At 42.6% G+C, this 18,899-nt stretch overlaps 1 protein-coding gene across 1 annotated transcript in view; it reads left to right on the top strand.

Annotated features, from left to right (window-relative positions):
- ILDR2 (immunoglobulin like domain containing receptor 2) overlaps positions 1-18,899 on the top strand; it is a 61,449-nt gene that overhangs the window by 10,708 nt on the left and 31,842 nt on the right. The window contains exons 2-3 of the mRNA XM_057729391.1: positions 5,589-5,921; positions 6,833-6,952. Of these exons, the coding sequence (XP_057585374.1) occupies positions 5,589-5,921; positions 6,833-6,952 (453 nt within the window). The remainder of the gene's footprint in view (positions 1-5,588; positions 5,922-6,832; positions 6,953-18,899) is intronic.

The following is an 18,899-nucleotide window of genomic DNA, read 5'->3' as shown; positions in this document are numbered from 1 at the left end:
CCCAGGTGGGGGGAATAACATATTTACAGTCAAAGAATGGAAAACATCTTAGTATGCCTGGAACGTGCACGGGGCCAAATCATGGAGAAGACCTTACATGCAATGTCAAGGCATTTGAGTTTTATCCTGGACGGAATGGGGAATCATTGGAAGCTTTAAAGCAGGGGGATGACACGATTGGATCTGTCTTTTAAAAAAATATTCTAAATAGAAAAAATGTGGAGAGTGTATTGGGTTGAAGTAAGGAGACCACTGAAACGGCTATTATAAAACCGAAAAGGTAATGAGGACTTGTGTAGAGTGATAGTAAGAGCTTTGGAGCCAGTCAGCCTGAGTTCAAATCTGACTGTCACTTGCTAACTCTGAGATGTTAGGCAAGGTGTATACATTCTTTGAGAATCAGTTTCTTCATCTGTAAAATGGGTGTAATGATAATACCTACTTTATAGGATTTTTTGAGAGAATTTATTAAGATACTACATGAATGTAGTTAACATCAACACAATTTCTAATATACAGTAAGTGTTTCATAATTATTACCTAGTAGAAGGAATAGAAACCTGATTTATTCCCACTGGGAATGACCGTGGGAATAGAGAAGGGTCAAGTTTGAGGGAGGTTTAGAATTAATGACCACTGAATGTGGTTAGAGCCAGGGAGGAAATGATCAAAGCTATGATTTCTATCTGGGGTGATAGGATGGGGGTATGCTGGCAAAAGAGCTAGGGAAGCAAGAAGGACTAGTTTGTAAGCAAGAGTTGAGGTGGGAAGAGAGAAGATGATGAATGTTTAATTTGAAGTATCTGTTAAACATGCAGATGAGGTTTCATGGAGTTGAGGGTCTGAAACATAACTGGTAGTTGGAACCATTGGGGGAATAAGATTTTTTAGATTGAATGCACAGGTGAACATTACAAAGAGACTGAAAAATTTTAATTTATTTACTTGCCATTCAAAAATATTCCGACTAGCCTCTATAGACTGCAGCATAAGAAGTACTAGGATTTTAGCATCTGACAGGTGGTGACATAGAAAAACAAAAGCTATAAGAGGTGGGACCCAAGCTCAGGACACTAACCTAGCCCCAGGGCAGATCTCTTGGGAATTGGAGTCAGAGGGAGGGAGTTTCCAGGTCAAATCTCAGTGTCCATAGGGGACTCTCAATCTTGGTTCTCATCCAGATTAGCTACTATCTCTGAGGGGCTTGATCTGGGGTAGGAGTAGGGGTCCCATGAGAGGTATTTTTTGAAGTTGGGTGGATAGCAACATTACAGTTTCAGATATGGGGCAGTCGGGTGAGGGTATGAGACAAAACCTAATCCTCAGGAGAAGGGGCTTGTATCAGGGCCCAGGCAAGCAGACTAGAACTCAGGGCAAAGCTTTGGTCCCAATGGATTGCAAATCAGGTGGAAACACAGTCTAACAACACGGGTTAAGGGAAAGACATGTGGCTCAGTGGGAATAGGGAACCCCACCCCTTGCCCAGAACCCAGGGTTAGGGCCAGAAGAGCAATTCTAGACCTCACCCTCCAGTGGGAATGGGGTTCCTAATAGGCTTGGCCAGGGCAGGCTTGGGACCTGGGTGGCGTTCATCCTACAGTTTGAATATTCTAGAGCTAACACAGGGATTGGCATCTTCAGTTTTCTCTCTAACTCTCCATTCTTATGGTCCTCAGAGATCCAATAAACTGACACGTCCTTGAAATTCCTAGTTCTGTCCTCTCCAGCTATCCAGATCTATGCTTAGCCTAAATTCCCAGGGTTCCCATTATACCTGCATATGTATACATGTCTGTGTATGTGCACATACACTCAGGGGTACCCCCCATTTCCATCTTCCAGGAGGTATATATGTGATCGTGCAGTGATGAGCACACCCAGTCACTGCTGAACACCTAATTACCTGACCTAGCGTTCTGCCTTATACACACTCAGCATCTGACACCTTGATATCTGTGCTCACCTAGCTCTAATTCATGGCTTCACAGAAGTCAACAGGCTATTCTTGACAGCAGCAGCAACTACATTTATTGAGTGCTTACTGTATACCAGTATTATCCTAAGTGCTTAGGATAAAATCTTATTTAACTGTCAAACAGCTCCATAAGACTGTTACTATTATTCCGGCTTTACCAGTAAGGAAACTGAAACTCATAAGAGTTGAGTAATTTGCCTTAAGTCATACAGCTAGGAAGTGGTAGGGCTTGGATGCTAAATTAGGACTCACTCTAAAATCCATGCCTTTAACTATCATGCTATAAAAAGGCAGATGCTTCTGGAAGTGTATTCTTCATTCTTTGGAACATGAGCTTATATGTACGTCATAGGAGCAGCTGTGAATTGACTAACCTCTATTAATAATTAAGGGAGTCCACAATTTTAAGAAATAATAATTAAGGGAGTCCAATGGCTTGGTCAAGTGGCTAATCTCATTAACAGAGAACAGAGCTGAGAAGGAGGTCATTCTTAGTAATCATCTAATGAAGAAAACCCCAAACTTCACTCTCTCAAAAAAGCCAGAAACAACCCTCCCCCCAGCACTTGTGCGCTGCACCTGCCTCCTTTGCTGGTTTGGTTTCATTTATCCTAGAAGGGCTAGGAAATGTGATTTCCCAAGTAGAACCTGAATAGTGAGCAGAGAAGAAAGGTGGCTGATCACCTACCCAGCATTGTACTGGGAACAATGCCTGTGGTTGGTTATCCAACCTCAGTCACTGCTAACTGAAGTCACTTCACCTCTCTGTCCCATTTTTGTTACCTGGAAGATTGGAGTGTACATAAGGATTTGAAGAATTACAAGGTTAAAAATTAATGCATTAGGGTACTGATGAACCTAGTGACAGGACAGGAATAAAGACGCAGATGTAGAGAACGGACTTGAGGACGTGGGGATGGGGGTGGGGCGGGAAGGGGAGGCTGGGATGAAGTGAGAGAGTAGCATTAACATATATACACTACCAAATGTAAAATAGATAGCTAATGGGAAGCTGCTGCATAGCACAGGGAGATCAGCTTGTTGCTTTGTGATGACCTAGAGGGGTGGGATGGGGAGGGTGGGAGGGAGGCTTAAGAGGGAGGGGATATGAGGATATATGTATACATATAGCTGATTCACTTCGTTGTATAGCAGAAACTAACACAACATCATAAAGCAGTTATACTCCAATAAATATGTATAAAAATATTAATGCAATAGAATTTAAGGAGAAACCATAAAAAAAAAAAGGTCTTTTCCTCAACATTTGGGAGTAGTGAAGGGAAGCAGTGGAGCGTGGGAACTGGGGTTCTTTTCTGAGCTTCCAGATGGGAATTATTTGCCCCTCCATGGGGCTGATGTACATAATCTGGCTGTAATCAAACTTATTGGTGGTGGATGGTCATTGAGATTCAAGAGCCTCAGATTGGGAGGTAAGGGAAAAGGCAGGAGAGGTGAGGGAGGATTCGCATTTGAGATCTGCCCTCTACTGGTCATGGTCAAGGTACTCTGTTATAGAGTCCACTCTACAGGCGTCCAGAGAGATGAGGTTTGTTAAGGGCTCTGCTGAATAAGGAATATGAGGCTCATTTTACAGGTGAGGATTGCTTAAAAGGCTTCATTAAGGTCTCACCATTAATACATGACCAGATGAGATGCAAAGCCCTATCTCTTTGATGCCAATGCTCTTTTACTATACTATGCTGTTTATAAGTCATTTAACCAGTTTCCTCTGCAAAGTCCTAGAAATTCCCATATTAATAGTCATTCATTTGCTCACCCATTCCTTCATTTATTCCACAGTATCTATCGAGCACTTAGGTTCAAAACACTAAGTCTCAAATACTCTGTTGCATTCACTTCCAATTCCATAGAATGCAGAAGCCTTTTCTTCATAACAGGAATTCATTTTCACAGTGCTTTCATAGAAGAGAGGCACTGGTCTGGAAATCAGAAGTGAGTACAAACATGGTATCTTGCCCTTGTCAAGAGAGCTTCTATAAAGAGACATTCATGAATAAGTGCATGTTTGAGCTTGTGAGAGTGAGTTTGCTTTGTGGGATGTCATTGTGACCATGCGTAGTAATGAAGGACAGTAGGCTCCCCATGGAAACTAGGCCTTTCTTGTGTGTCTCAAGTCCACCTGCAATTCTAGGGTGAAACTCTTTGCCTCAAGCTACCTGAAGCTGGCTTGGCAGGCTCCTGGATTCATCCCTGAACCTTTTTATCATGTCTTTCTATTCACATTCCTTTTTTTCTGCCTTTCATCATGATTCTACTTCTGCTTCTAACCTCAGATCAAGCTAGAAACTCTTAACTCTCCCATTCACCTGAAGAAGTTACGTTCTCTTTGCCTGGAATTTCTAGATCTTACCATTGAGTTCATAGAGGCCCTTTGCCTCTCAGACATTCCCCTGGGCTTTCATTCACTGAAATTTCCCTCTCTTTCTTGGACACCAAGCCTCAAATTGATCTTTTTAACCACTTAAACTTCTCATCTGCTTTCTAGCCTCCCCCCCACTCTTTTTTGGATTACCCTTCAAAGCTTTTGATCTTAGTCTACTGCTTTTGATCTGAAATTCTCCATTTTTCTCAAAGCCTTCTTTTCCCCTTAATCTCGCTCTCCTTTGCTTGGTCACCAGCTGGAAGGGAAGTCACTTCCTCCTGAAGTCATACTTCCTGGCTTCATTGTCCTCATTTATCAAATAGTTGTTGAGTGTCTATAGGCTTCACCAGCCAGGACAGCAAGATAAGACACATTCCTTACCTGACCCGACAAGTGTGGTGGAGGCGTGAAAATAAGTACTTGCAGAATTATTATAGTAAATGTCTAAAGGAGAATGCTGGGCATACTGATGGCACAAAGGAGGAAGTGACAAATGGACTGATTGGTCAGAAAAGCCTTGACAAGAAGCCTTTGAACTGGGCTTTGAAAGATGGACAAGAATTTCCCAGGAAGAGAAGTGAGGAAAAAGCATTTTGTAAACAAGAAACAACACATGCCAAGATCAAGAGGTGTGAAATAGCACATCCCACTTGAGAAAACTGTTAGTTTGGTATCCTCTGAGGTTGGTGCTCAAATAGGGGTGCTGTAAGAAGTGAGGCTGAGGAGGATTTAGATGATGGAACACCTTAAAATGCCTTGTCAAGAACTTTGGGTTTTATCCTGAAGGCCATAGAGGATAAGTGAAGGGTTTTAAGAAAGAGAACCATAACAGTCAGATTTAGAAAGATAACCTGAACTTATAGCAAGGAAAATGGACTGCATGTGGGCAGCTCCAGGCAGGGAGACAGACAAGAGATTATGGCAAAATTATAAGCAAGAAATGAGGAGGGCATACACAAAAGCAATGGTAGTGGGATTAAAGAGGGGGAAGGAAATATTAAAGATGTTATGAGGTCCAGTTGACATGACTTTGTGACCAATTGGATATTGGGAGTGAGGGCAGATTTCTGGACAAGGCAACCAGGTAGATGTTGATGCTATTCATCATGGTGGAGAAAACAAGGGGAGGGACAGGTTAGGAAGATAAGGCGGAAAGGCACACCTGTGTGGTGTGAGATGAGGCCCAGGATACAGATACCGTTTGGACATGTTCATTCTGTTTTGCAGCCATGGCTGAAGGCCTTCAGGTCACCGTGCCTGACAAGAAGAAGGTGGCCATGCTCTTCCAGCCCACTGTGCTTCGCTGCCACTTCTCCACGTCCTCCCATCAGCCTGCAGTCGTGCAGTGGAAGTTCAAGTCCTACTGCCAGGATCGCATGGGGGAATCCTTGGGCATGTCCTCTCCCCGGGCCCAATCTCTCAGCAAAAGAAACCTGGAATGGGACCCCTACTTGGATTGCTTAGACAGCAGGAGAACTGTTCGAGTGGTAGCTTCCAAACAGGGCTCGACTGTGACCCTGGGAGATTTCTACAGGGGCAGAGAGATCACGATTGTTCATGGTAATAATGCCTCTGTTTTCAATCTAGGGAATGGGAGGGAGGTTGGTTCCATTCTTCTGGGTGCTAGAGGATGTCAGCCTCGCACCTTTTTAATCCCTCAAGACTTTGATTTTACGGGAGATGGGACCATCAAGAAACCTAGCAAATTGCTTTAATGGGATGGTGTGGAGAGGAAGGATGGAGGGTTGTAATATCAAGAGAAGACACAGAGATGAGCTTTGGAAATAGTGTTTCATGAGCCTGATCTCCAGTCTGAGAAATTTATTATCAGTACTGAATTGAAATGGGTTCTAATGGAAACTTTCTCAGTCAAATACCCTACACCTTTACACCAGCCCTTATTGCCCTTTCCTTAACTCAGAAAGCAGACTTCCCTAAGAAGTTCCTCTGCTGGGAGAAGGGATATATGTGTACAAGTTGCAGAGCCAGGTCAATGCCATGGCCCAAGCCCCAGGTGGTTTTGCATCAATTCCACCCTTTCTCCTGGTCCCTAAAGCACTGGACAAGAAAAGATCCAAAGACTGGTATGACCTATTTGATATTTTGAATTTTGAAGAACTCCTGTGAACCCAGCCTCATTTCCAGGAGTCCAGATTAATTCTGGAATTTACTTGGCTTTCAGGGGCCTTTGCAGGCCTGGTTGAAAGCAAGTCTTCTATTTCTGAAACCAGACTGAAACTAGACCAGTTTCTGGGGGTGCTGGAATTCTCTCACCATAGGGATGCTAATTTTTAATTATTGTTCTGCTGTTTGTTAGTTTTAAATAAAGCAAACATCTTGTCAGCCATCATCCAGGTAAAGAAATAGAACACTACAGACACCCAGAAGGGCCCCCACCCACCCTCCGTTGTTCAGGGTATTCCTTTCAGAGGGCAAAGTACAGGACCAGGTCCTTCTCTTTGTGATAACAGATGCAGATCTTCAAATTGGGAAGCTCATGTGGGGAGACAGTGGCCTCTATTACTGTATCATCACCACCCCTGACGACCTGGAGGGCAAGAACGAGGACTCGGTGGAATTGCTGGTGTTGGGTAAGTGAGGACCCTCGGCCACATTTTCACCGTAGACTGCTTGCACTGTTCCCTCTTCTGACTTTTCCTGCCTGCGTGTATCAGCAGGTTGCACACACAGGCTTTGTCTTTGGTGCACAGACAAATCGGTTTTAGAATATGTTCTTTATGAGCAGTAGCTGTATTTATTACATTCTCTTTCTTGGCGGCTATGGCCCTCTTTTTAGCATTGTCCTGAGTGTTTCCTCTGCTTTCTTAGTTTTTTCCCCTCCTTTCCACTTGCACCTTTAACCCTGATTTCTCTCTGCTCTTATTCTTTATGTATGCTAATGGTTAAGGAAAATGCGAGGAGACTTTGAAGCAGGGTAGAGACAGCTAAGAGAAAAGAATTCCCTGGTGTGTTAGGATCTTCCGAGACTTCGGGAATCTTTTCTCATTCAATTATCTCCACTTAAGGCAATCCTAAGGAAAGATGGCTGTAAACTTTTAATAGTAAAAGATGCCCAGTGAAAAGAACTGTGGGGGAGATGTACTAGTGTTTAATTGGAAGGCAAATTTCTTGAAACCTAAAAGTGTCTGAGTTATTCTCAAAGCAAATATAATCTAATCCTTATTAATATTAATTTCTTCATAAATGAAAACATTACTTTTGGCTACTTTCTCTTTTGTGGATTGGAGGAATGTCAGCAGGAGATGACTTCCTTGTATGAAACTGAAAATTGAGCACATATTTCGTGCTCTATAAATGTTGGTTGGACAAGAAAATTAGAATAAAACATACAGAAGTTAAGAAAAGAAACATTAATTGTAGGAGAAAAGGTAAATCATTGAAGCCATTTTTTCAAAAGAAATTACGATTTTTTTGTAGCTTCAAAGAAACTAGGTGATGACAGTTTGACGAAATATTTTAAGGTGCTTTCTTTTAGAGGCAAATGAGGTTGAAGGTTAATTTTTACCCTCTCTGGGAAACTCAGTGCCCAGGGATAAAATGGAATTTCCTACTTAGGACTTTTAGTTTTACTCTGTCATGACTTTGGCAAGTCAGCTGCAGTGCTGCCTTAATTTTATAGTTTACAAAATGGATTAAGGTAATATTTATTAATGATTAACCCTTTAATTAATAATAATTAGCACTTATTAGAGGGTTGACTTAATTCAAATACATATTTCTTGAGTCCAGTATATAAAGCAAAACTGCTGTGATTTGTAAAAGGATGGGAAATATGACATATATTCAAAAGGAAATAAAAATGTAAAAGGTTTATATTGACATTGTAAAAAACTACAGGGCAATCCAGTCAGATTTGAGATCTGCTGTGACTGTAAATCAGAAGGGAATAAAAAGATAAATTTCTGCCTAATGACACAATTCTAATGGCCAAATTTGAAGGAACAAGTGGCTCATTGAGCCTGCAATTAACTAATTGTGAACACAGTTATTTGGCCAGTGCAGCCATTTGCAGCAAAGTAATGGCCTGTACAGGAAAAGGAGGCCAGGTAAAAACCACTTTAAATAATTTGGTCCCAGTTCTGCAAATGTGAGGAAATAAATTGAGTGAAAGCCTTGTCATCTGAGGCTGTGCTGAAGTGTATGAAGGGCAGTCCTCTGATTGAAAGAAACAAAGCAACTTGGGCAAAGATGCTATCCTCAGGACCAAAAGGTGGGCGGAAGGAAGGCTCAGATAAAAATGGTCAACAATGATGGGAGAAACGATAACAGAAATCAGTGTTACCCTAAAAATAATCATAAAGGAAAGTGGGGAGGCTGCAAATCAGCTCATCACAGTGGAAGCAGCATATCTGTGAGATAAAGAGATACATACCAGGGTTCTTGGTGGGGGAGAAACACATAATTCTGCTATATGGATTCCACATTAGTTAGAAATGTTCAGAGCATGGTAAATACTTTTTAGGGCTGTACTAGCTGTGTTAGCTAATTGAAAGGGTTTGACATCTATGAGAATTTTCCGGGTGCAGAAAGTACTGTATTGACTTTCCAAACGCAATATTCTGAGTCTTCTTGATCTTGATACCCCTTTATGGAATTTTTAAAAATACTGTCACAGTTTTTTAAAATGCTAATTATTTGGTGGTTATATCCTGCAGGCCTATTTGTTAGGTACGCTTTTTATGTGAGATTGGGAGAGCAACCTGATTTCTGAAGTCAACCTCAAGGAGATAAAGGCTTCAGTGGGAGGATAACTGGGTCCACAGTTTGCTAATTACAACCTCCATGATCCACTGGTTGTCACTGAACTTAACATGAGGACTGGTTGGAGGAACTGGGAGGATTTGGTCTAGTGAAAGAGGACTTGGGAAAGGGAGCATGGGAAGTGTCTCCAGATATCTGAAGTGAAATTGTATAGAAGAGAGATTGGAAACTTACTCTCTCTGTGTGGCTAGGTAAAACTAGAACCAGGAGTGGAAGTAACGAAGGGAGGGAGCCCATCTCAGGATAAAAAAAGAACTCTTAACGATTGGAGAGACATCTAAAGATGTTCTATGTCCTTAAGAGGGTGGCAGATTTCTTATGAGTTATTGTATCAGGCATTTATGTATAGGAAAAGGTATTCAACTCAGTTATTTTTAAGCTCTATTTCAGTTTTAAAATTCTTGGTTTAAAAAGTAGATGAGTATGAGTGATGTGACTACCTTGACAAATGAGAAAATGATATCCTGGTCATTCAGTCCTCATGATCGAGATAAAAGGGGTTACAGGTTGGTTACAAGAACATACAGGATGGTGCTCACTCTCAAGGAAGCCAGAGGGAATAAACTGTGGCCTTTTGCAGTAGGTCAGGGTTAAAAGGACTAACTCCTCAAGAATGAGAAGAAACTATTGATAGAGGCTTGAAGGAGCTGAAACTTGAGCTGTTCTTGGAGGATGATCACAACATGGGGAATAGAAAACTGGCTGGAATTTCAGATGACCAATTAGTAAGGAAAGATAGTTACAGGGATAAATCAGAGGCAAAGTTAACAAGAATTTGGTTTTCTCTTTATACTCATATAGGTGAAGATGGAAAAGTTGTGGGAGCAAGATTATGAAATGTCTTATATGTCAGACTAAGAAGTCTGGACTTCATCTGACGACTTTGGGGAGCCAGTAAAGAAACCATAACAGAGGAGTGAAATTAGATCTCAAGGTCAAAACAGACAATGCATTAGAGAGGAGTGCTAGAACAGAGGGATCAGTTATGGGGCTGGTGCAGTAGCACGGGTGAAAGGGTGTGAGATTCTGAAGCAGAGTAATGAGTTGAGAACAGACAACCTGGAAACATTTCTAAGATGGAAGTGATGGATCTTGGTGACTAATGTATTTTAAAAAATGAGAGAGAGGGGTGAGTTAAAAGGACACCAGGGTTTCTAGCTAGCTGGGTAGCCAACTATTCCATCAACTGAAAGAGAGGCCACAGGTTGGAAAGCAGGTTGGACAGGCAGGAGAATGCATTTGGTTAAAAAAACAAATGAACTTATTTACAAAACAGAGATATAATCACAGATGTAGAAAACACGTGGAATATGAGAGGCCTATGGGACACTATGGTGGAGATGTCTCACTGACGATTAGAAATATAGGTCTGGAACTCAGTGGAGAAACAAGGATTAGAACAGATTTGAGAGTCATGAAAGATAGTCACAACCATGAAAGAATAGATGAGTGACCCAAGAAGATATACAGTGAAAAGGGCCAAGGACAGAACCTTATCAGTGTTACATTCTAGTAGGACTCCTGGGAGTAGTGACACTGGTACCGCAGGCGTGTTTGTCCTCATTTCCCTACAACACAGGATGCTTCTCACTGGAACATGAGCTCTTCAGAGGCAAGGACCAATGCTCATTTATCTTTCTCTCTGCAGTGCTTAGCAGAGCATCTAAAGAAGCTTGAGTAAATATTTTTTTAAAATGATAAATGGGCAGGATTTGTAACTAATATTACTTTGTACCTCTTAAATGTTAGTCAATGCTGAGTATATATTTGTTGACATGAAGTGTTAATACAATACATGTCTACAGTCTCAAGTGAGATATAATCTGGCTTAATCTCATTGGTCATGAGTCTTTATATGGGTATTTAAATTTTTGCTTGTGACAACCATCAGGGACTATGGTTGAAAGCAACAGAAGTAGACTTTGGCTGACGTAAGCAGGAAAGGAATGCATTGGAAGGCTATCAAAATTGAAAGAAAGGCTGGAAAATCAGTCCCCAAAAAGGATAATATGTTAGACTAACACTTACTAGCTTCTATAAAAACAACCCCCAAATCTCAGTGACTTGCCACAATAAAAGTTCATTACTTCTTCTTGTCATAGTCAGATGTGGGTTAGGAAGCTTACTTGGGGAGTCCCCTTCCACGTAGTGGTGGAGGGGTCTAGGCTTCTTCATTGTTTAGCTTGCTATGTTGGAGAACTTTGCTCCCAGCTGCACAGAAAGAAAAAGTGAGGAAGGTCACATGGGACTTTTTAGGGGTCAGGTCTGTCAGTGACATGGAATACTTCTCCTGTTATTTTGTTTGTGTCCAGGAAGAAATTAAAAATGTTTTGATGAACATAGCACCTTCCCTGCCCTGCCAGAGATGCTCCAGGATCTATGTAGCGAGAATTAACAGACAATGTCTTTGGGGCTCCATGGACGTAAAAAAAATAAACTCAACTCTTTTTTTCCGATCTTGCATTTTCTCTCAAGAATCAGTCTCAGGAGAGAGAGTCCAAGTGGCCCAGTAGGCAGGTGTACATTGCTTAGCCTCGGGGGATCAGAGGCTCTTGGTGGCTAGTCCATCACGATACGGGGAAGATGTGATTCCCCAAAGTAAACTGGGGCACTGTTACAAAAAAAGGAAGAATGGATGTGAGATGCCCCCAAAAGCAATATATATCCGCCAAAGCGATGCCATCACTACATCTACTAACATTAATGTACACTGATAATAATTTGAGGTCACAAAATGTTTCTATAACAATATTGTAATGTAGGAGAGCAGGCATTATTTTTCTTGTTTTCCAAATGAAGAAATTAATGTTCAGGTTTTGTAATTATTATCCCGGTGAAAAAAACAGTGTCATTGATCAAACCTAAGTGTTGCAATTCCCAGCCTCATCTCTTTCCACGATACCCCACGACCTGTCTATATTAAGAAGCTATAGAATGCTCCCTTGCATAAGTCATGTTTTAAAAAATGTTGTCGCTGCCTTAGGCCATAGGTAATGATTTTTACTTGTCCCAGATTTGCTTTAGTTTTTCATTTCATTTCTCAGTGAAACTGCCTATAACCATTGACCTAGGCCCTCACTTCAAAGACATAGTTGTTGTCTAGATTGCATGCCTTCCCACTGAGCATGACGCATCTTCTTTTCCCCATACACCTGAACTATCTACAAATCACTGCAGCTGATTCTTTCAGAGGTTTCAGAAATACCCACAGATGTGATTCAGAGAAATGGGAGGATAACTGCTGATTCAACATTAAACGCAAACACTATGCTGAACACTCTTTAATCTCTTGTTGATGATTCAGAAGGTAGTCATTCTGAAATAGGAAATGCACATGGCGTTTAGGGTGCTTAGAGATAACAGTGACAGGTACCTCAGAAATATTTAGACAGATGTTCGGGATTGTAGAGCCATACCAGCAGACAGTCACAGAAAGTGGAAGTGTCCAGAAATCTGCCACCCTGAGGTTAGACATTGGTCTAGGATCAGTGGCAGGAACAGTCTGTTTATAACCTGGAACCATGCCACTGTTTGGAGAGGAATAAAGTTCCCTCGGGCAGCTCCAGCTGGCAGGAAAAGGACTCCACCATTCAGGAAGACTTAAGTAGGGAAGTTGTTATTTTAAAATCTAAAAGCAGCTCGCCTTGTTCTTACTTCCTTCTATGCACAATGTAAGGGCCTGACCCCTTCTTTCTGATGTCTCATGTGGTAGCTTGTTTTTTAAGGGCCAAGTAGAAAAAGGAGGCAAAGGAGCTCCACGGAAATATGGCTGGATGAACACTTGTGCCTCTGGACCGAGAAAAGAATAACAGGACATGAGCCACGAGTGTTCAGAATTAAAGCTAAGGAAGACTTTCCTAATGGTAAATAACAATTTTTGGAAATTATGGTTGGTTGAGGGAGATTATAGGCTCCCTCCCTGATGAGCTTTCACATGGAACAGGTTCTCTTGTCCAAGACATTAGGATAAACAAGATGGCTTTAGCATCCTTTCTATAATTTTGACCTTATCTAAAAGATCCACAGGTTGCAGAATTAATTCTCTGCATAGGGTGATGCCCCAAATACTGCTGTCCTGTTTTGTTTTAATATTGTTTCTATTTTAGAAAAAATGATACATGTTTATTATGAAAATTTCCACTAAAACAGAAGAATACAGAAGAAGAAAATATCTTAAAAATCTCACCATCCAGAACTAATTATTGTGTTCTTCAGAACTCTTTTAATTGCAAGGGATACGTTCTTAAACTGGCTTAGAGGAACTTTTTGGCTCAGGTAACCTATAAGTCCAAGGGTATTCCTAGCTTCAAGCATGACTGGGTCTGGGTGTTCAGATTATGTTTTAAAGAATCTGTCTCCTCTGCATTAGCTTCATTCGGGCAGGCTGTCTCCAAACCTGGCCCCTAGCAGGTCTTTAACACCTTTGATCTCAGGACGATAAAGTGCCTCTCTCCATAGTGTCAGCAAAACTCCTGTTGTTGGGAGTAGGCTGTGCATTCCCAGTGGAGCTTAGGGTACCACCAGCCCTAAATGAACCATATGCATTGAAGGCGAAAGGTAAAGGAAAAGCTTCCTAAAGAGAAATTGGACATTTGTTTCCAAATGAAGAAGAAAAGAATGCCAGGCTGGCAAAAACACACACTGTTAATATTTTGTGGAATTCATCAATTTCTGCTTCTCTTTAGGCCAAATGCAATGCTATTCCAGGAGGCCAGAAATAGGCTTGCTCCCAGCAGGTCCTTGTGAGTAGGCGCTAAGTTGGAATTGATTCTTCCCTGCAAAGGTAATGCCACAGAATTACCTTTGTTTTCCTGTCATGCTTCTATTTTTCCTTCCATTTCCTATTATGACTTATCCAGAAGTACAGCATATATTACATAGACAAGAGATGGAGAAACAGGCATGCACTAATTTAAAAAAAAAAACACATTATTCACAATACTGTGCCTGAAAATGTTATTCTGGTCTAAAATCAACCTTTCTGCCCATTAGTATTAAAAAGCCATTAAGAACATAATAAGAAATCAGGGAATTCTTAGGAGGGGACATCTCGGAACTTGTGATCAGCTTTAGGGATTTTTGATGGAAGTCTGTTTCAATGGCTGTGCAGAAATACTCGGGCACTCACCCCCGTGTCAAGGCTGCCTCAATTTGAATCCCTTCCTACCTCCACCCCCAGGACATTAGTTCTGGCTATTTAGAAAGGCTACTTGTTGCCAAGACTCCCCCTCCCCCTTCTCTTCCTCTCTGCCAGGCCCAGCCCATGCTGCTAACCAAGGAGATTTGCCGATTAAAAGGGCTTCAGCTGAGAGAGTTCCCATGGCAACAGCCTCCTCGGAGGTCTTTGTTGCCTGCTAAAACTTTGATCTCTTGAGAGTGGCTGCTGCTGTTTCTCTGGAAGATTTACAAACAGAGGAAGCAGAGGAAAGAATTGGAAGAGAAGAAAGAAAAGTTTACTCCTGGCCAAAGGAAGAGAGGAATTAATTACAGAGCCACACTCTAGCCATAAATCTGGGGGTTACTCCTTTGGAACATCTTTCAATTAGGGCTGTGCCCACATTTTCATTTGTAGACTCGATTCTACTTCAGATATCTTGGCTACACATGAAAGCCTTCAAGTGGAGTTGATTCCTCTAGGAGGAAGGACCTATCCTGTCTACCTTCAGATTTTCAGAAGAGCCAAGATAACTGTACCTCCTCCCGTGAAAGGGCGGACACAAAGCTAATAATGGGAGAGAGCTTTTTAGGCCTCAGCCCGGTTGGCTTTTCTCCCAGCCCCTGCCCCTACTTCTGGCCTACTCTGCCCTGAGCTTACCTAGATGCCTCTGTTGGTCTTGGTTTTGAGAAGAACCAGAAAAATGTGTTCAAGGTATGGAGGAGGAGGCAGAAGAGTCAGCCAGGCATCAGCTAGAATCTGATTCTGGTTCATGGCTGTCAGTAATGAGCTTTCTACCATCTGAGGAGTGGAGTGGGGTTTGTGGTTGCTCCAGACTAGGGATCATGCCTTTTACCCTTTGCAAGAAGCCCCCTATGGCCTTCAGACCTCTTCCTGCATAATCACAACCTTGCTCTTTGATAGGCACCCTGGAATGGAGTCCGTTTTGCTTCAAGTGTGATTTGTATTTGAATTATGCTTTAACTTTTAACCAGTCTGTTTTGCGTACTATATCCCTAGCACAGTGAGGATACAAAATTTCAAAGTGAAACTGTTTTGTCCCTATAAAAAATACTGTCTTTTGGTAAAGATAAGTATTATTGTTTCTGAAGCAATGAGAGAACAATACAAGAAAAGATTAAAACTGTATTTGATATTAAGTATCTAGGCTACTGATTCTTAAGAGGGGCCTCTTTTGCCCCCCCCCAGGAGATACTTGGCAATGTCTGGAAACATTTTGGTTGTCACAGTTTGTGGGGTGCTGTGGCATCTAGTGGGTAGTGACCAAGGAGGCAGCTAAATATCCTACAATGCACAGGACGGCCCTCCTGCCCCCAACAAAGGATGATCTGGCCCCACATGTGAATAGTGCCAAGGTTGCAAAATCAGAGGTCAGTCTGGATGCTGGATAAGGTCCACTGTGAAGAGCATGGGTTCTGGGGTCACATATATGTGGATTCAGTGCAGCAATATAACCTTTGATAAGTCAGTGTTGCTGAGTCTCGGTTTCCTTATTTGTAAAAATGGGGAAGGGAAAATAAAAGTCACATGGAAGACCTATTATGAAGAGTAAATAGCACATAATACAAATTCAGTATATGTTAGTTCCCTTCTCCTACCTCTTCCCATCCCCCCCCCCCCCATCTCCTTGCCAGTGTGTCATCCCTAATCTGAGGGAACCCTCTTTAGGGAATTCTGTGTTCCAGGACTCCTCCTAGAGAGCCGATTTTCCTTTAGCCCGGTCCATAGGCAGAGGCTTTAATGAGCCATCTGTGAATTGGCAATCCTATTACTAATAGATTCATGTTTTCTCAGTGACATCTGTGCAGTGCCTTGTGAGTGGTGACCCTAATCAGCCCTGTGGGAATCTTCCTGCTAGTGGGTTTCAGGGCACTCTGTCCCAGCATGCAATCTTTTGGTTGCTATGTTTTGGTAGCTGTTGGAAGCCCCTGTTTCTCGGTTAATTAGAGGGTGTTTACCACCTAACCTGAATACGAGGATTAGGTCATACAGGCCATTCGATGAAGTCTGGAAGGGTTTGGGGAACACGTAGCACATAGGTTAGGATGTGGATGGGCCCAGAAAGAGTGGGACCTTATAATTTATTGTCCAAATTAGGATACTCTTGAGAGTGAAAAGAGGAGACTTTCAATAATTTATGTCAAGACAGTAGGCATACTGGTATGATGGTATTATCTTTAGAGATGACCACCTGGAAAGTTCTTATTTTGGTGGAAGAGAGCAGAAGATCCAGAGGAGCTGGGAACAAATGAGTTGCAGCTCACCTTCACCTGCTGAACCCTGGATGTTAGCTGGCATTCTAATTATGGGGACCTAGGGATGTGCCCATCTCCATTCATTTACTAGAAGCAAGCAAAGGGGCCCAGCAAAGAGGTGGTGGTCTGCAGGAATAGTTGTTCACTGAAAAATGTGTGCTAAGATTTCTGAAGGGTAAAGGACGTCCTTTTAGGCTCTTCACTGCCCTGCGTTGAGGTCTTGAAGGCGCTCTTTGCCCTCTCCCCCCCCCCCCAGCCCCCCAGCCCCCCAGCCCCGCGCTGTGACCGCTCTCCCCTCCCTCCCCCTGCTCCCTCCCCCTGGTCCCTCCAAGCTTTTAACCCGCCTCACTATTTTTGCTTCACTTGTTGCTCATCACTGTGGGAGGAAACTCGGCCTTCAATTAGCGCGCATTCCTGAAGCCCGCGGTTGCCGTGGTTACCGGGCGGGAGCCGGAGCAGCTGGGTCAGCCCGCCAGCAGCATTGTAGTCGTTGAACCCGGGCAGCGGCAAAAATGCGAAGACGGTGCGCGGGAGGGAGGGGACGGGGCCCGCAGAGGGGAGGCACTGGAGGCCCGCGGGAGAGTGGGTGTCGCCTAAAGTCGGCTCAGCCCTGGAGAGAAAGAATGGCAGCCCTCGAAAGCCGGTCAGGAGACAGGCATGGCATTTTTCTCCAAAGCCAGCTGCCGCTATTCAAGTGTGCAGGTTTGCGTTCACACGGGGCAGTGCCTCTGAGTGTGCGCTGGGAAATGCTGCATGCGCAAACCCCTCACACTGAGAGGGGGCTGGCCGCGGAGGACAGGGCTGGAGCTCTGACAGTCCAGGACCTACCAAGCTGTGTGCCCCTCCGTGTCTGCCTTGGATCCCCTGGGCTTTTTTTGGTTAAGGAAACTAGCGATTCTTGATATCTTTGCATCTGAGGTGTCTGTGCCGGTCTGATGGATGGAGCACAGGGAGCTCAGGAAATCACACTGGACACCAAGAAACTCAATTTCCTCCTTCTATTAAATCCCACCCTCCTCCATATCATTTTGAAATCAAATCTGTCTTCGTCATTTCATCTCAGGCCAAGTTGAACATGTCATGTTACTAATAACACTTCGCATCTATTCACTCTTGAGGGCCAAGGGGTTGGATCACTATACCACTTTGCAAAGGCAGAGTGCTTTGCAATCATTTTTATTATTGTTTATTAGTTTACAGCAGCATGGTGAATGCCTTTTAATTAGCTCATACTGTGTTATGATGTATTCAGCGGTCATTTTCTGGTCACAACTTTAAAAGGTGCTGAAATTGTTAACCATCTCCAACACTCCTATATCCAAAAATTATACTTTAATTATGTAAGTAGAGCAATAATGCCACAAACACAAATTTCTGGGTTGCTCACTGCAAATACTAGGAGATTAGAAATGCTGCACATTTCTAACATTTCTAAATTAAGAATAAGCGAAGCTTGAGGGGGAGTGAGGTAGTGGGGAAAAAAATACAGGAATGGGGGTGAGTAGACGCAGGTTGTACTCCTGGTTTGATTATTAGTCAGCTTTGTGACTTTGGGTAAGATTCTTAAGCTCTCTGAGCCTCAGGGTCCTGAAAACATGGAGTGGGTTATGGCTTAGATGACCTCTGAGATCCTTTCTAGCAATACAATCCGATTTTAGAATTCCATGTGAATAGAAGAAGTCAGTGCCTTAGACCAAGCTTATAATCACTGCTGAAAAGCCTGAAGCATTTGTTAACAGTTAATTGCAGATGGTCTGATACTAGTCATTTTGTGGAGAGAATTCACTGTCAGAATTATTCATTATAATTTAAAGTGAGCTAAAACGAAAGGGACACAAAAAGAAAAAATACACTTAAATACATAGTTTATAAATACATATAGAAGAAAGGCAGGCTATATCCACATTTGTGATGAATAATCATAATCTATATTGATTGAATGCATGGTTGCCATGGGAATACAGAACAAAAGCAGGGATATGTGTGCCCTTGGGAAATTTCCAATTTGGGGGGATACCAAATAGCCATAGAAACAACTTTACACTTAAAAGGGCCAGAGAAAAACATCTGCTCTCCTCAAAGACTTAGGAGAGAAACATTTTGGAGGGTTAGTAGCTGAGAGAACAGGGGTGGATACCGTACATCCCTCAAAATGGATCCCGGGCATCTTAGGAAAGCTTGGAAATGGGGTGAAGCCCAGATGTGCATGAAGCAGAAGGGAAAAGAAGGGGACCTCAAGGAGCTGGGGAAGGAAAACATTCTAGATCATCCTGAACAAAAGGTTCATTTGTATAATATATTGGTAAACTTGAGGAGGACTCCAAG

This window comes from Hippopotamus amphibius, chromosome 3 (assembly GCF_030028045.1).
Source record: "Hippopotamus amphibius kiboko isolate mHipAmp2 chromosome 3, mHipAmp2.hap2, whole genome shotgun sequence".
Taxonomy (NCBI): Eukaryota; Metazoa; Chordata; class Mammalia; order Artiodactyla; family Hippopotamidae; genus Hippopotamus; species Hippopotamus amphibius.
This window is presented reverse-complemented; position numbering and strand designations above follow the sequence as displayed.